Genomic DNA, 13,542 nt, shown 5'->3' with positions numbered 1-13,542 from the left:
TATGTAGGTCCTGTTTGTGGTTATGCTCTATGTAGGTCCTGTTTGTGGTTACGCTCTGTGTAGGTCATGTTTGTGGTTATGCTTTATGTAGTTCTATTCATGGTAATGCTCTATGGGACATATTCAATATGCTGGACTTTTTGCTCCACATCGGAGGTTTGAGTGGGGATAAAGTATCGGGCGCGTGCCCGCTTTATCCCCGTATTCAGTTTAAAAGGTGCGGAATCGGGACCTGGCAAAAAACTGACTGGCGAAAAGTCCTCTGAATTTTCGGGAATTGATCCTGGCACACCCCAAAATATGTCCTAACATGGGGAATCACTATAGGTACCCCCGATATGGCCTTCTGCATATTTTTAAATAGCTGCAGCAGGTGCATAATAGCGGCTATGAAGAAGTGGTGAAGTATAGCACTTTGGGTACATCAAAATGGATGCAAGCATATTTGTAAGTCCCTAAATGCATTTTGAAAATTCTTCAAAAATGCACCTGCCGCTACCACCCGCATTCTTTTAAACACCTGCTGCATACTTGGGAACCCCCACCCCCACCCCCCTGAATTAATTTCGTTATTTAAAAACTTGTTCCCCTTTTTTTTTTTTTACTTAAAAATTAAAATAATTTTTTTGGGGTGTCCCTATTTTTTTATAAACTTTTTTGGACACAGTTAATTTTTAGGGGCTATTTCCAGGGGTGCAAGCTATTTTTTTAAAGCCTGCACCCATAAACCCCAATTCTGCACTTTTTTGCACAATGTAAAACATGGTGAAAACCTATCCCGGTTTTTTTAAAAAGACTTTTCGCGCCGGCGAAAAGTCTTTGTAACTGAATACGGGGATAATTGAAACATGCGAAAATAACGTTATCGGCAATAATTTATCGCCGATTCCGACTTTTCGCCGCCAAATTGAATACGGCTCTATGTAGGTTCTGTTTGTGGTTATGCTCTATGTAGTTCTATATATGGTAATGCTCTATGTAGGTCCTGTTTGTGGTTATGCTCTATGTAGTTCTATATATATGGTAATACTCTATGTAGGTCCTGTTTGTGGTTATGCTCTATGTAGTTCTATATATGGTAATGCTCTATGTAGGTCCTGTTTGTGGTTATTCTCTATTTAGTTCTATATATGGTAATGCTCTATGTAGGTCCTATTTGTGGTTATGCTCTATGTAGGTACTATTACTGGTTATGCTCTATGTAGGTCCTGTTTGTGGTTATGCTCTATGTAGGTCCTGTTTGTGGTTATGCTCTATGTAGGTCCTGTTTGTGGTTATGCTCTATGTAGGTCCTATATGTGGTTATGCTCTATGTAGGTCCTATTTATGGTTGTGCTCTTTGTAGGTACTATGGTCCTCATTCAGAGGCGCTGGCAAGAAGCGAGCGCTAGTTCTGAATGAGGGCGGCCGCTTCATTTTTGAAGTGCGGCCTCCTGGTCGTTAGGTAAGCTGTGGGTGGTTGATGGTTGAACACCATCGCGACCATCGTGGCTTGCGACGAGACCCTAAGGTTGGGTCTCGGCAGCCGCAAGCCCCAGGGAGCTTCCTGCTCTGAAAGAGCAGGAACCTCCCCACTGACATCACTGATGATGTCAGTGCGGCCGCCCACAAAACGGTAGGCGTTCCTTTAGGAACGCCTCCATTTTGGAAACCACCCCCCCGGCCCGCCTACAAAACGGGGAGAGCTGTCGATCAACATCGACAGCCGCCCCTTTTGTAGAGAGCTCTGGAGCAAGAGAGTTTCTCTCTCGCTCCGGGGCTTGCGCACGCGCAGTGCGGCCGCTGCGTGTGCGCAGGGCTTACTATCGACCCGATTGCGAGCACATCGGTGCTGGCGACCGATTCTGAATGAGGGCCTATGTGTGGTTATGCTCTATGTAGGTCCTATTTGTGGTTATGCTCTATGTAGGTAATTGACATTTTCTATTACTTTGTCGAATATGTACTGTCTTCCCTCTTATACAGGAGTTTTGCAATATATGTAACTCTTTGGATATGGGTGCCCCTATTTAGCATTGTGCACTACTTTTGCATATGGGGCTTTGGTTTTTATTCATTGGCTTCTCCCTTTTATCTCATTACATGGAGATGTTAGCTAGATATGCACTTGTGTCTGTATACCCCTTCATTTTCTTTTCTTGTATCTCTGATATGTCAGACACATTGTGATATATAGAGGTGGCACGCCTCCGGCACAGTTACCTTTTATTATCTTATATTACTTATATATAAATATACACACACACAATCTATTTTCAACATCTGTGCCTTTGATTTTAGGTACCAAAGAGGATCTTTTTCCTTTTTATGTTGTGTGTATTATAGTGTAACCTATATATGTTTCTATGAGTTTTTAATAACATGATATAATCTTCAGTACAAAACAGCAGTGCTCCCACCCTCAGTAGTTTGTGTGTGTGTATATATATATATATATATATACACACACAGTGTTCACGAATACGCGCTATAGCGCGTATTTTACCCGATGTCGGGCACTGGGGACTCACTTTTGTAAAGTTGCCGGGTCTCCGGGGACACGCTGTGCTGTGGCCAATCCCTGAAAGCTGGCTGCAGCACAGCGCATCCCCCTGAGAAGGACACAACGCTGTCTGTTAGAGCAGCCAATGAGAGTCAGATAGACTTTCATTGGCTACTGCTGTGGAAAGCCGTGCTGGGATCAAGTATCCCAGCATCGGCACAGCATCCGTGGCCGGCGCTGGGACAGTGTTTGTTCCCAGCGCCGGGTAAGCCACTGCGGCGGGTACCTGGTGAAGGGACCGCCTGGTCCCTTCCACCAGTGGTGGCAGGAGAAGCTTGGCTCTGGGCGCAAGCTAAGCGGAGCTCGCTGCCCGGAAGCCAAGTAGCGGCGGCGGTTGTTTGGCACTGGCCGCGAGCCAAACACGGCTCGCTGTCCAGCAGCCAATAGGAGGCAGCCCCGCCCACTCGCAGCATCTTGAATTAGACGCGGCTGAGCGGAAACGTTCAGTACCGGCGGCGAAGGGGAGGAGTGAAGACCTCCCGAAGACAGAAGAGCAGAGCGGCGCGGCAACAGTTCCGGCGGCCACGCAAGAGGCCGGAAGACGGCTTGATCAAGAGGGAAGAAAGGAAGAGGCGGCGCAGAAGAATGAAGCTGAGGACTGATGGGGTGGAAAGAAAAAGATCTAACGAAGCTCTCCCCCGCAGCCTCTTCCACCATACGGGTAGGTGACCTTGGGCCACTGTTATTTACCCCTCCCTAGACCACCAGGGTTGTCGAGCACTAGGCCCGTGGCATAAATTCAGGCAATAGGCCTGTTGGTATATAGGTGGGCACAAGGCCCGGGCTACATAGGGGGCATTAGGCCCAAATGAAGGTATCTGCCCCACAAATAGGTGTGAGTGACCTGGGCATTAGGCCCAGGTCACTAAAGGCCAAATAGGTGGGCCAATACTGGGGGCAATGCATAGGGGGTCAACTATTGGGGGCACTGCATAGGGGGGATTACTACTGGGGGAACTGCATAGGGGGGATTACTACTGGGGGCACTGCATAGGGGGGATTACTACTGGGGCAATGCATAGGGGAGATTATTACTGGGGGCAATGCATAGGGAGGATTACTAGGAGTAATGCCTAGGGGGATTACTACTGGGGGCAATGCATAGGCAGACTACTGGGGGCAATGCATAGGGGGACTACTAGAGGTAATGCATAGGGGATTACTACTACTGGCAATGCATAGGGGGTCAACTACTGGGGGCAATGCATAGGAGGGGGGGACTGCTACTGGGGCCAATGCATAGGGGGAGTAAAGGGCATTAATGTGCAGCATAATGTGTAAAGGCCGGGGATGGCTGTGTGGCATCATTTGTAAGGGGCATTACTGCATGGCATTAATATGCAGCCTAATGTTTAAAGATCAGGCATGGCTATGTGGCAAAATGTGTAAAGACTGGGCATTACTGCATTTTAAAGTGGAGGGTCCCTGGGATCCACATATTTTGTCACCGCGATCACTGTGTATATATATATATATATATCAGGATTTTGGTTACTTACCGATAAATCCCTTTCAACGATTCCATAGGGGACACTGGAGTCTCAGTACAGTGGGGTATAGAAGTGGGTTAACCGGGAGCTGGCACTTTAATAAATTTGTATGGTAGCTAGCTCCTCCCCCTCTATACCCCCCAACAGGTCAGTCCAAAAAACGGTGCCAGAGGAGAGCTGGAAAATAAGGAGAAAGGAGAAGAGAAACTACAACATACATGAACAAACCAGAAAGGGTTTATGAAAGATAACACAACATTCCAAGCAGACCATGGAGACAAACAACTGTCTGAACCTGTAAACAACAAACTTAAGCAGGTGTAACAGGGCCGTGGTGGGCGTCCAGTGTCCCCTGTGGAATCGGAGAAAGGGATTTATCAGTAAGTAACCAAAATCCTGATTTCTCCTTCATCCACTAGGGGACACGGGAGTCTCAGTACAGTGGGGACATCCCAGAGCTCCCATCCTGGGCAGGAGAGCGCTGAGGACCCTGCAAAACAGCACGGCCATACTGCGAAGCAGAGGTCGCAAAAGTGTCAAAACGGTAAAACTTAACAAAAGTATGCCTGCCTGACCAGGTGGCCACTCGACAAAGATTAGTCAAAGAAACACCACAGGCAGCCGCCCATGAAGGACCCACCGAGCGCTTTGAATGCACCGTAATAGAAACCGGCAGCTGTTTAGAAGTGGCCAGATAAGCCTGTCTGATTGTCAGACGAATCCAACGCGAAATAGTTTGTTTTGAAGCCGGCCAACCTGGCCTCGCCATAGCAAAACAGACAAAAAGCACATCCCACTTCCGGATAGATGCTGTCCTCTCAACATAGATCCGAAGAGCTCTAACAACATCTAAAGATTTGGAGCCCTGAGAATCGTCCTTTAACACTGGAATCACAATTGGCTGGTTTATGTGAAATGCAGACACCACCTTAGGAAGGACATCTGCATACGAAGCTCCGCCCTGTCCTCATGGAAAACAAGGTAAGGCGAGCGACAGGATAGAACCCCAAGCTCCGACACACGTCTAGCTGAGGCGAGCGCCAAAAGAAGAACCACCTTCCAAGTTAAAAACTTAATCTCCACCTTCTGTAGTGGCTCAAACAAAGCAGACTGGAGAAATTAAAGGACCAAGTCTAAATCCCATGGGGCCATAGGAGGCACAAATGGAGACTGTATTCTGATTACTCCCTTTAGGAAGGTCTGGACATCCGGCAATAATGCTAATTTTCTCTGAAAGAAAATGGACAATGCCGACACCTGAACCTTCAAAGATCCTAGACGAAGGCCTGCTGATAAATCGGCCTGCAGAAAAAGAAGACGGGATACCTTGAAATCAGACGGAGGTGAACTGCGGCGTTCACACCAAGATACATATGTCTTCCAGATATGATAATAATGTTTTGATGTGACTTCCTTCCAAGCCCTGATCATGGTAGGAATCACACTGGAAGGAATACCCTTCTTTCTTAAGATGGCCCTTTCAACAGACACTCCGTCAAACGAAGCCGCTTTAAGTCCTGATAAATAAACGGACCCTGTAGAAGTAGATCGTCTTGGAGAGGTAGAGGCCACGGATTGTCTATCAACAGATGCCATAGGCTTGAGTACCACGCTCGTCTGGGCCAATCTGGAGCCACCAGCAACACCTTGGCCCTTTCTCTTTTGAGTCTTTGAAGCAGACGAGGGAGAAGTGGAATTGGAGGGAACAGGTACACGTAGTGAAACTACCAAGGCGCTGTCAGTGCGTCCATGACCACTGCTTGAGGATCCCTTGTTCGTGAGCCGTACAGCGGTAATTGATGGTTCAACCTCGATGCCATGAGATCCACTTGAGGTTGACCCCAATGCTGAATCAGCTGCTGAAAGACCTGTGGATTGAGCGCTCATTCCCCTGGATGAATGTCCTGTCGACTGAGGTAGTTGGCCTCCCAATTTTCTACCCCTGGGATGAAGATTGCTGATATCACCGCTGCAAATTCTTCTGCCCAAAGCAGAATGCGGCTTACTTCCCTCATGACGGCCCGACTCTTGGTACCGCCCTGTCTGTTTATATATGCCACAGCTGTGGCATTGTCTGACTACACTCTGATTGCTCGACCGTGCATCAGAGGGTGTGCAAGCTGAAGAGCATAGAACACTGCCCTTAGTTCTAGGATGTTTATGGGTAGTACTGCCTCCCACTGAGTCCAGCGGCCGTGGAAAGTGGCTTCCCAGGGACACTGCCCCCCACCCACTCAGTCTTGCGTTTGTGGTAAGGAGAATCCAATCTCACACTGCGAAACGCTTTCCTGCTAGCAGGTGAGAGGAATTCAGCCACCAAAGGAGAGATGTTGGAGTCATGGGGGACAATAGCACTCGCTTGTGAAGAAAGAGATGGGACCCAGACCACTGGGAAATTAGATCCAATTGAAATGGCCGGGCATGAAATCTCCCATACTGGATGGACTCGAAGGTCGACACCACTTTCCCTAGTATTCGAATACACAGATGCACTGATACTCTTCGATGACGCAGTATCAACCGCACCATGTGCTGAATGGAGGATACCTTGTCCTGAGGAAGGAACACCTGTTCCACCGTGTCCAAAATCATCCCCAAGAGTAGCAGGCGCTGTGTAGGTTGTAGACATGACTTTTGGCAATTGAGGATCCAACCGTGTTGTAAAAGCAGACTCTGAGTTACCTGTATATCTTGTAACAATTGTGTTACCGACGGTGCTTTGATAAGAAGATCGTCCAAATACGGAACGATAGCAACACCCTGCATCCAAAGCAGGGCCATCGTGATGGCCATGACTTTCGTAAGAACTCTTGGTGCTGAGGAACGACCAAAAGGTAAGGTCTGAAATTGAAAATGAGAGTCTTTCAAAGTAGGCATCCTTTATGTATAAGGATACGAGAAACTCTTCCTTCTCGAGGCCAGCAATGACCGACTGCAGGGACTCCATCTTGAACTTGAAAGCACGCAGATAAGGATTGAGATCCTTCAAATTCAGAATGGGTCTCACCGACCCGTCTGGTTTTGGAATCACAAACAAGCTGGAGTAAAAACCGTGACCCCGCTGATGGTTTGGAACATTTACCACCAGTCGAGACAACAGAAGCCTGTTTATTGTCCTCTGAATCACAACCCGTTTTTCTGCTGACAGTGGTAACCCGGTTGTGAAAAAGTGAGGAGGTTGGATTCTGAAATCCAACTTCAACCCCCGGGTAATGATGTCCCGAACCCAGGCGTCCTGGCAAGACCGCATCCATTCTTCTTTGAAGCTCTGCAGTCGACCTCCCACCTTGGGATCACCCAAGTGAGAAGGTAGAGCGTCATGCAGAAGGTTTAACCGCAGGTTTGTCCTCTTGGGACGAGGATGCAGTCACTCTTCCTCTGCCTCTGGAACCCCTGGAGATAGCAGGAGCTCCTCTGGAACGGCCTCTAAATCTCCCTGGAACACAAAAGGACGGTCCTGCAACTGGTTTCCTAGGAGGCGGAGCCTCTGAAGGCAGATATGTGGACTTACCACCTGTGGCCTGTGAAATCCACTTATCTAATTCGGAACCAAACAGGCAGGACGACTCCTGTGAAAGGGAGAGCCTTCACTGCTCTCTTAGACTCGGCATCAGAATTCCACTGTCGTAGCCAAAGAGCTCTTCTGGCTGAGATAGCCAAGGCCGAGGATCTAGCGGAAAGGTTACATATGTCCTTTGCAGCTTCCCCTAGGAAAGTGGCTGATTCTGCAATCTGATCTGCCAACTGAATAAGCCCGTCTACTTATACCCGTCTTAAGCCCCTCAGAAAGCTGTGTAGCCCATGCTTCTACAGCCTTATTGACCCAACAGCTGACTAGCGCAGGACGAAGGGACACACCTGCCACTGTATAAACAGATTTTAAGGTGTTTTATAATTTCCTGTCTGAAGATTCTTTCAGGGAGACTGCTCCTGGTACAGGGAGTACCGTCTTTTTAGACACACTGGATACTGAAGGGTCTGCCGCAGGAGGAGTTTCACATAATTTTCTGCTTTCTGCAGGAAATGGGCAATAACTTAAAAGTTTACATGATATCTGAAACTTTTTGTCTGAGTGTTTCCACGTGTAGGTTAGGATCTCATCCAGTTCCTCAGACGCTGGAAAAGTGGCAGCTTGTCTTTTATTAAACATAGACTGTATCTATCTCTTCAACATGTAATACCTGGCGTACTGCCGCTATCAGTGCCTCTACACCCTGAGATACAGGTTCCGACACCTGAGGAATTTGTTCCTCTGGTTCCTGGACCTCCCCTTCCTCTGTCTCCTGTATCTCCTCTTCCTCAGATTCATCCCACCTGAGGGGATTAGGAATCAGTCTCTTTGTAGGGACCTTAGATGACGAGGCTGCAGGGGGTACCTGGCTCGACATAACTTTGGTGAGTCCCTCTACAGATCTGGCTAATGAACGAGCCCAGTCTCGTTCTGAGATGGCAGATGTCTGAGTTCTGGCCACCTGTCTCTGCGAGAAGCTTCCAGTTATGCAGACAGATGAGACATGACTGATGAAAATTGATCAGTCCAGGTAGTCTACGGCTGTGAGACAATAGTCTGCGACTCTGAAACACACTTATCACACAGAAGGGAAGTATTTGACTGTCCCTGTGTTAATTTCTCTGCATAATTTTTGCAGGAGAAAGATTTCTGTGCAGCTTTTGACCCCTTAGAAGACATTGTAATCCACCGGTCACACACACACACAGACACAGAGAGGGGAATTCAATTAGAGGCAAAGTTTTCGCCTGTCCGACTTTTCGCTTCTTTCGCCTGTTTCAGACGCAAATTCATTCTGTGCTCGTCCCCGCTTTTCGCCTAATTCAATTGCAAAACAGGCGAAAACGGAAATAGGCGAATGCGGAACAGGCGAAAAGTACTGAAAGAATTGAGGAAATCAGTCTGTACCCCAGAAAAAGATATATTAACATAGGGAATCAATATAGATGTGTACGAATAGCCCTAATAAGACTATTTTGGGTACTTAAGTTGTGTAAATTGCTTGCTATTAGCGTCATTGTAAAAGTGGTGAAAAATGGCATAAAGCTGTATTTTTTTGGTGAAAATGAGCAGTCATGTCAAATTTGGGGTACTTGAAAATGGGTGCTAGCATATTCTTATGTCTCTAAAGTGAACTTTTTAAAAACATGAAAAATCCACCTGCTGCATGCACCTGCAATCCCAAAAACACCTGACCCATACTTGGGGACCCCCAAGAAGTCTATTTCGCTACTTTTTATGTTTATCCCCCCCACTTTTTAAATTTTCCCCCATAAATGATGTCTTTTTTGGGGTGTTCTTTAGGTTTTTGCAGATTTGTCCTTTGGGGGGCTGTCCCAAGGGTTCAGAGTCGTTTCCCCTCCAAAATAAAGATTTTGCACTTCTTTTCACCTGCTATTGATTGGAGAATCTTTTTTGGAGAATTGTATCCGCTTAGGCGAAATTGTCCTGGAATTGAATTTGGCGAAATTTTTTTAGGCAGAATTTTTCGCAAAAAAACAGGCGAAAATGGCTTTTCGCCTCTAATTGAATATGGCCCAGAGACTGTATAGAAAAGGAGAGATAAGGGCATAGAGGGAGATATGCTTTTACCTCACTAGCACTGATACACTGACCAGTGCTGTTAAACACAAATTCACTGTGTAAATAGATATAAGCTGTACAATTAAATTAGCTTCCCTAGCCTGACCCCACTGTGCCTGACCCCACTGTGCACTCACAGATCCGGCAGGCAGGACAGTCTACGCGTTCAGCAGCAGCTTTCTGTTATAAAATGGCAACCAGCCTCTTTCTGGGAACGCTTGGGCTGCTGGGAGGCAGGAGCAGAATTGAACATTAGTAGCGTTCCCGCTAGGCTGTTTTAGCGGGGCGCGGCACCAAGCCCTCCTTCTGGAGGGCAACAAGCGCCCTGCCCTCACAGCCTGTGGGTGCCGTCTTCACCCGCGGGTTGCAGTGTCCCGCGGGTGGAGAAATGTGCAGTGACCCGGTCACCGCTGGAGAATAGACGCCGGGCGCATGCGCCCGGCATCTATTCTCACTGTCTGCAGGGCTCGGGGGCTGCCCGGCGTGTCCGTAAGTGCCGGGTATACCCCCAAGTATGACGAAAAGGGGACGTATTTTATAGACACGCCCCCTTTTCATGGCCCGCCCCTTTTTAGGGCACGCGCGCTCTCTCTTGCCCTGCCTGCCGCCGGAGCTAAAGTGAACGCTACATTAGGCTCCGCCCACCCGCTATGGAGCCTTCTCCGCGCTGAGCGGGCTACTCATTCATCATGCCCGCCTACTGTCCTGGCTTCCCTGCTACTTAGGGAGCCAGGACAACACTAACCTGAGCCTGCCTAATGCTGCTGGCTGCGGTCGTTGCTGGTGGGAGACCGCAACGTGCGCCTTTTACTAATTGAGAGGTTTCATACCAGTGCTCTGGTCTTATACCCATTCCCCTTTCCCATCATACTCCACAATACTGGAGAGGTCAAGGGATCTGGGAGTGACCTCATTTATATATTTATTCATAATACATGGACATGACTGAGGAGATGAGGGGGATCTGGTAGTTTCACTGTAACATCACTTATATCTATAGTAATAATACATGACAATACAACCAGGGGATGTGTCGGTGATGACTGTAACATTGTGTGTGTCAGGTTCCTATAAGTTGTCAGGATGTCACTGTCTACGTCTCTATGCAGGAGGGGGAGTGTATAGAAGAACACAGGGATCTGTACAAGGACGTGATGATGGAGAATCACCGGCCCCTCATATCACTGGGTAAGAGGAGACTGTAATTTATTTTACTAAATAGAGCAGGTATGGGGCCCTCCTATATACACACATCACCTGATTATCACATATATACAATGTACTCAGTCACTGTGTGTCTCCTGCAGGTGGACCCAGTAACAGAAATACCCCAGAGAGATGTCCCCATCCTCTTTATTCATATGATTGTACAGAGGAGAATCACAGGATCGGACAGGAGCATAAGGTAGGTGGGATTTTGGGTCTCACCAATATGCCAAATATACACTAAGGCCATGATGTTATTGTACTGTTTGATTTAAAATAATATTATTAGACATAATGACAGTTATTTTATTGTATTTTTTGGGGGGGTTATTTAGAGTGAACACCTGACTGATAATAAGGTAGAAGGTACAGATGGAGAAGAGACGTATGTGACTGATATAAAGGCAGAAGATACAGAGGCAGAAGAAGAGACGTATGTGACTTATATGAAAGCAGAAGATACAGAGGGAGAAGAAGAGACGTATGTGACTGATAATAAGGCAGAATATACAAAGGGAGAAGAAGAGACACATTTGACTGATGTAAAGACAGAAGATACAGAGGGAGAAGAAGAGACGTATGTGACTGATAATAAGGTAGAATATACACGGGGAGAAGAACAGACATATGTGACTGATATAAAGACAGACGATATAGAGGGAGAAGAAGAGACGTATGTGACTGATATGATGGCAGAAGATATAGAGGGAGAAGAAGAGATGTATGTGAGGAGTGATCAGCAGTGTAAGGAAGAGGAAATCCCTACAGATATCAGCAGAGGTGAGTCACTACAATAATCGCTTATCCTCCACCCTCATCTGTCAGTACAAATTTATGAGGAAAATGTATCTGCACAGTTGTGGAGTCGAGAGCAATCAGCCTCTATTAGTCTACTGCTCTCCCCCTCACATCATGTCACTGTGTGTTAATAGTCCAGACATCTGACCAGTTTCCTCTCCACACTCTCTGGTATATCTCATACATCAGGAGCCATCAGCCCCTATTATACTCCTGCTCTCCCCAACACATCATGTAACTGTGTGTTACCAGCCCAGAGATCTGACCAATCTCCTCCCCACACACTCTGGTGTATCTCATACATCAGGAGCCATCAGCCCCTATTATACTCCTGCTCACCCCTCACATCATGTCACTGTGTGTTACCAGTCCAGAACTCTGACCAGTCTCCCCCTCACACTCTCTAGTGTATCTAGTACATCAAGAGCCATCAGCCCCTATTATACTCCTGCTCTCCTCCTCATATCATATCACTTTGTGTTACCAGCCCAGAGATCTGACCAGTCTCCTCCCCACACTTTTTGGTGTATCTCATACATCAGGATATATCAGCCTCTATTATACTCCTACTCTCCCCCTCACATAATGTCACTGTGTGTTACCAGACCAGAGATCTGACCAGTCTCCTCCCCACACTTTCTGGTGTATCTAGTACATCAAGAGCCATCAGCCCCTATTATAGCCCTGCTCTCCTCACATCATGTCACTGTGCTACTAGCGACCAGTCTCCTCGACACACTCTCTGGTATATCTCATACATCATTAGCCATTAGCCCCTATTATACTCCTGCTCTCCCCCTCACATAATGTCACTGTGTGTTACCAGCCCAGAGATCTGACTAGTCTCCTCCCCACACTCTTTGGTGTATCTCATACATCAGGAGCCATCAGCCCCTATTACATTCCTACTCTCCCCCTCACATCATGTCACTGTTTGTTAATAGTCCAGAGATCTGACCAGTCTCCTCTCTGCACTCTCTGGCGTATCTAATACATCAGGTGCCATTAGATCCTATTAGACTCCTGCTCTCCCCCTCACATCATGTCACTGTGTGTTACCAGCACAGAGATCTGACCAGTCTCCTCCCCACACTCTCTGGTGTATCTCATACATCAGGAGTCATCAGTCCCTATTATACTCCTTCTCTCCTCCTCACATCATGTCACTGTGTGTTACCAGCGACCAGTCTCCTCCCCACTCTCTCTGGTATATATCATACATCAGTAGCCATCAGTCCCTATTATACTCCTGCTCTCCCCAACACATCATGTCACTGTGTGTTACCAGACCAGAGATCTGACCAATCTCCTCCCCACACACTCTGGTGTATCTCATACATCAGGAGCCATCAGCCCCTATTATACTCCTGCTCTCCCCCTCACATCATGTCACTGTGTGTTACCAGCCCATGATCTGTCCAGTCTCCTCCCCATACTCTTTCTTGTATCTCACACATCAGGAGCCATCAGTCCCTATTATACTCCTGCTCTCCCCAACACATCATGTCACTGTGTGTTACCAGACCAGAGATCTGACCAATCTCCTCCCCACACACTCTGGTGTATCTCATACATCAGGAGCCATCAGCCCCTCTTATACTCCTGCTCTCCTCCTCACATCATGTCACTGTGTGTTACCAGCCCATAGATCTGACCAGTTTCCTCCTCACACTCTCTGGTGTATCTCGTGTATCAGTACAAGAGATGTCACTATAATGATTAAATCACTGGTTAAGGTAATGAGACCCCATGTGACATTACCCATGATCCTCCTCATGCACTACTACATGTGATAATAGCCTTTATCTTCCTTGAGTAATATTATGTGACTGACTGATTTTCAATATACTGTATACTACACATCACAACACACGTCATATGAACTCCACTCTCACACACACACAGAGCTATAA

At 47.2% G+C, this 13,542-nt stretch overlaps 1 protein-coding gene across 1 annotated transcript in view; it reads left to right on the top strand.

The window, feature by feature from the left end:
• The window catches only part of LOC148508094 (uncharacterized), a 74,511-nt gene that overhangs the window by 1,805 nt on the left and 59,164 nt on the right, over nt 1–13,542 (top strand). The window contains 3 exon segments of the mRNA XM_088445294.1: nt 10,735–10,813; nt 10,933–11,030; nt 11,167–11,611. Coding sequence (XP_088301420.1) covers nt 10,780–10,813; nt 10,933–11,030; nt 11,167–11,611 — 577 coding nt within the window. The 5' untranslated portion in view covers nt 10,735–10,779.

The sequence above is a fragment of the Taudactylus pleione genome, unplaced genomic scaffold, assembly GCF_031769625.1.
Source record: "Taudactylus pleione unplaced genomic scaffold, aTauple2 ptg000377l, whole genome shotgun sequence".
Lineage (NCBI taxonomy): Eukaryota > Metazoa > Chordata > Amphibia > Anura > Myobatrachidae > Taudactylus > Taudactylus pleione.
The sequence above is the reverse complement of the archived record's forward strand: the minus strand, read 5'-3'. Positions and strand labels throughout refer to the sequence as shown.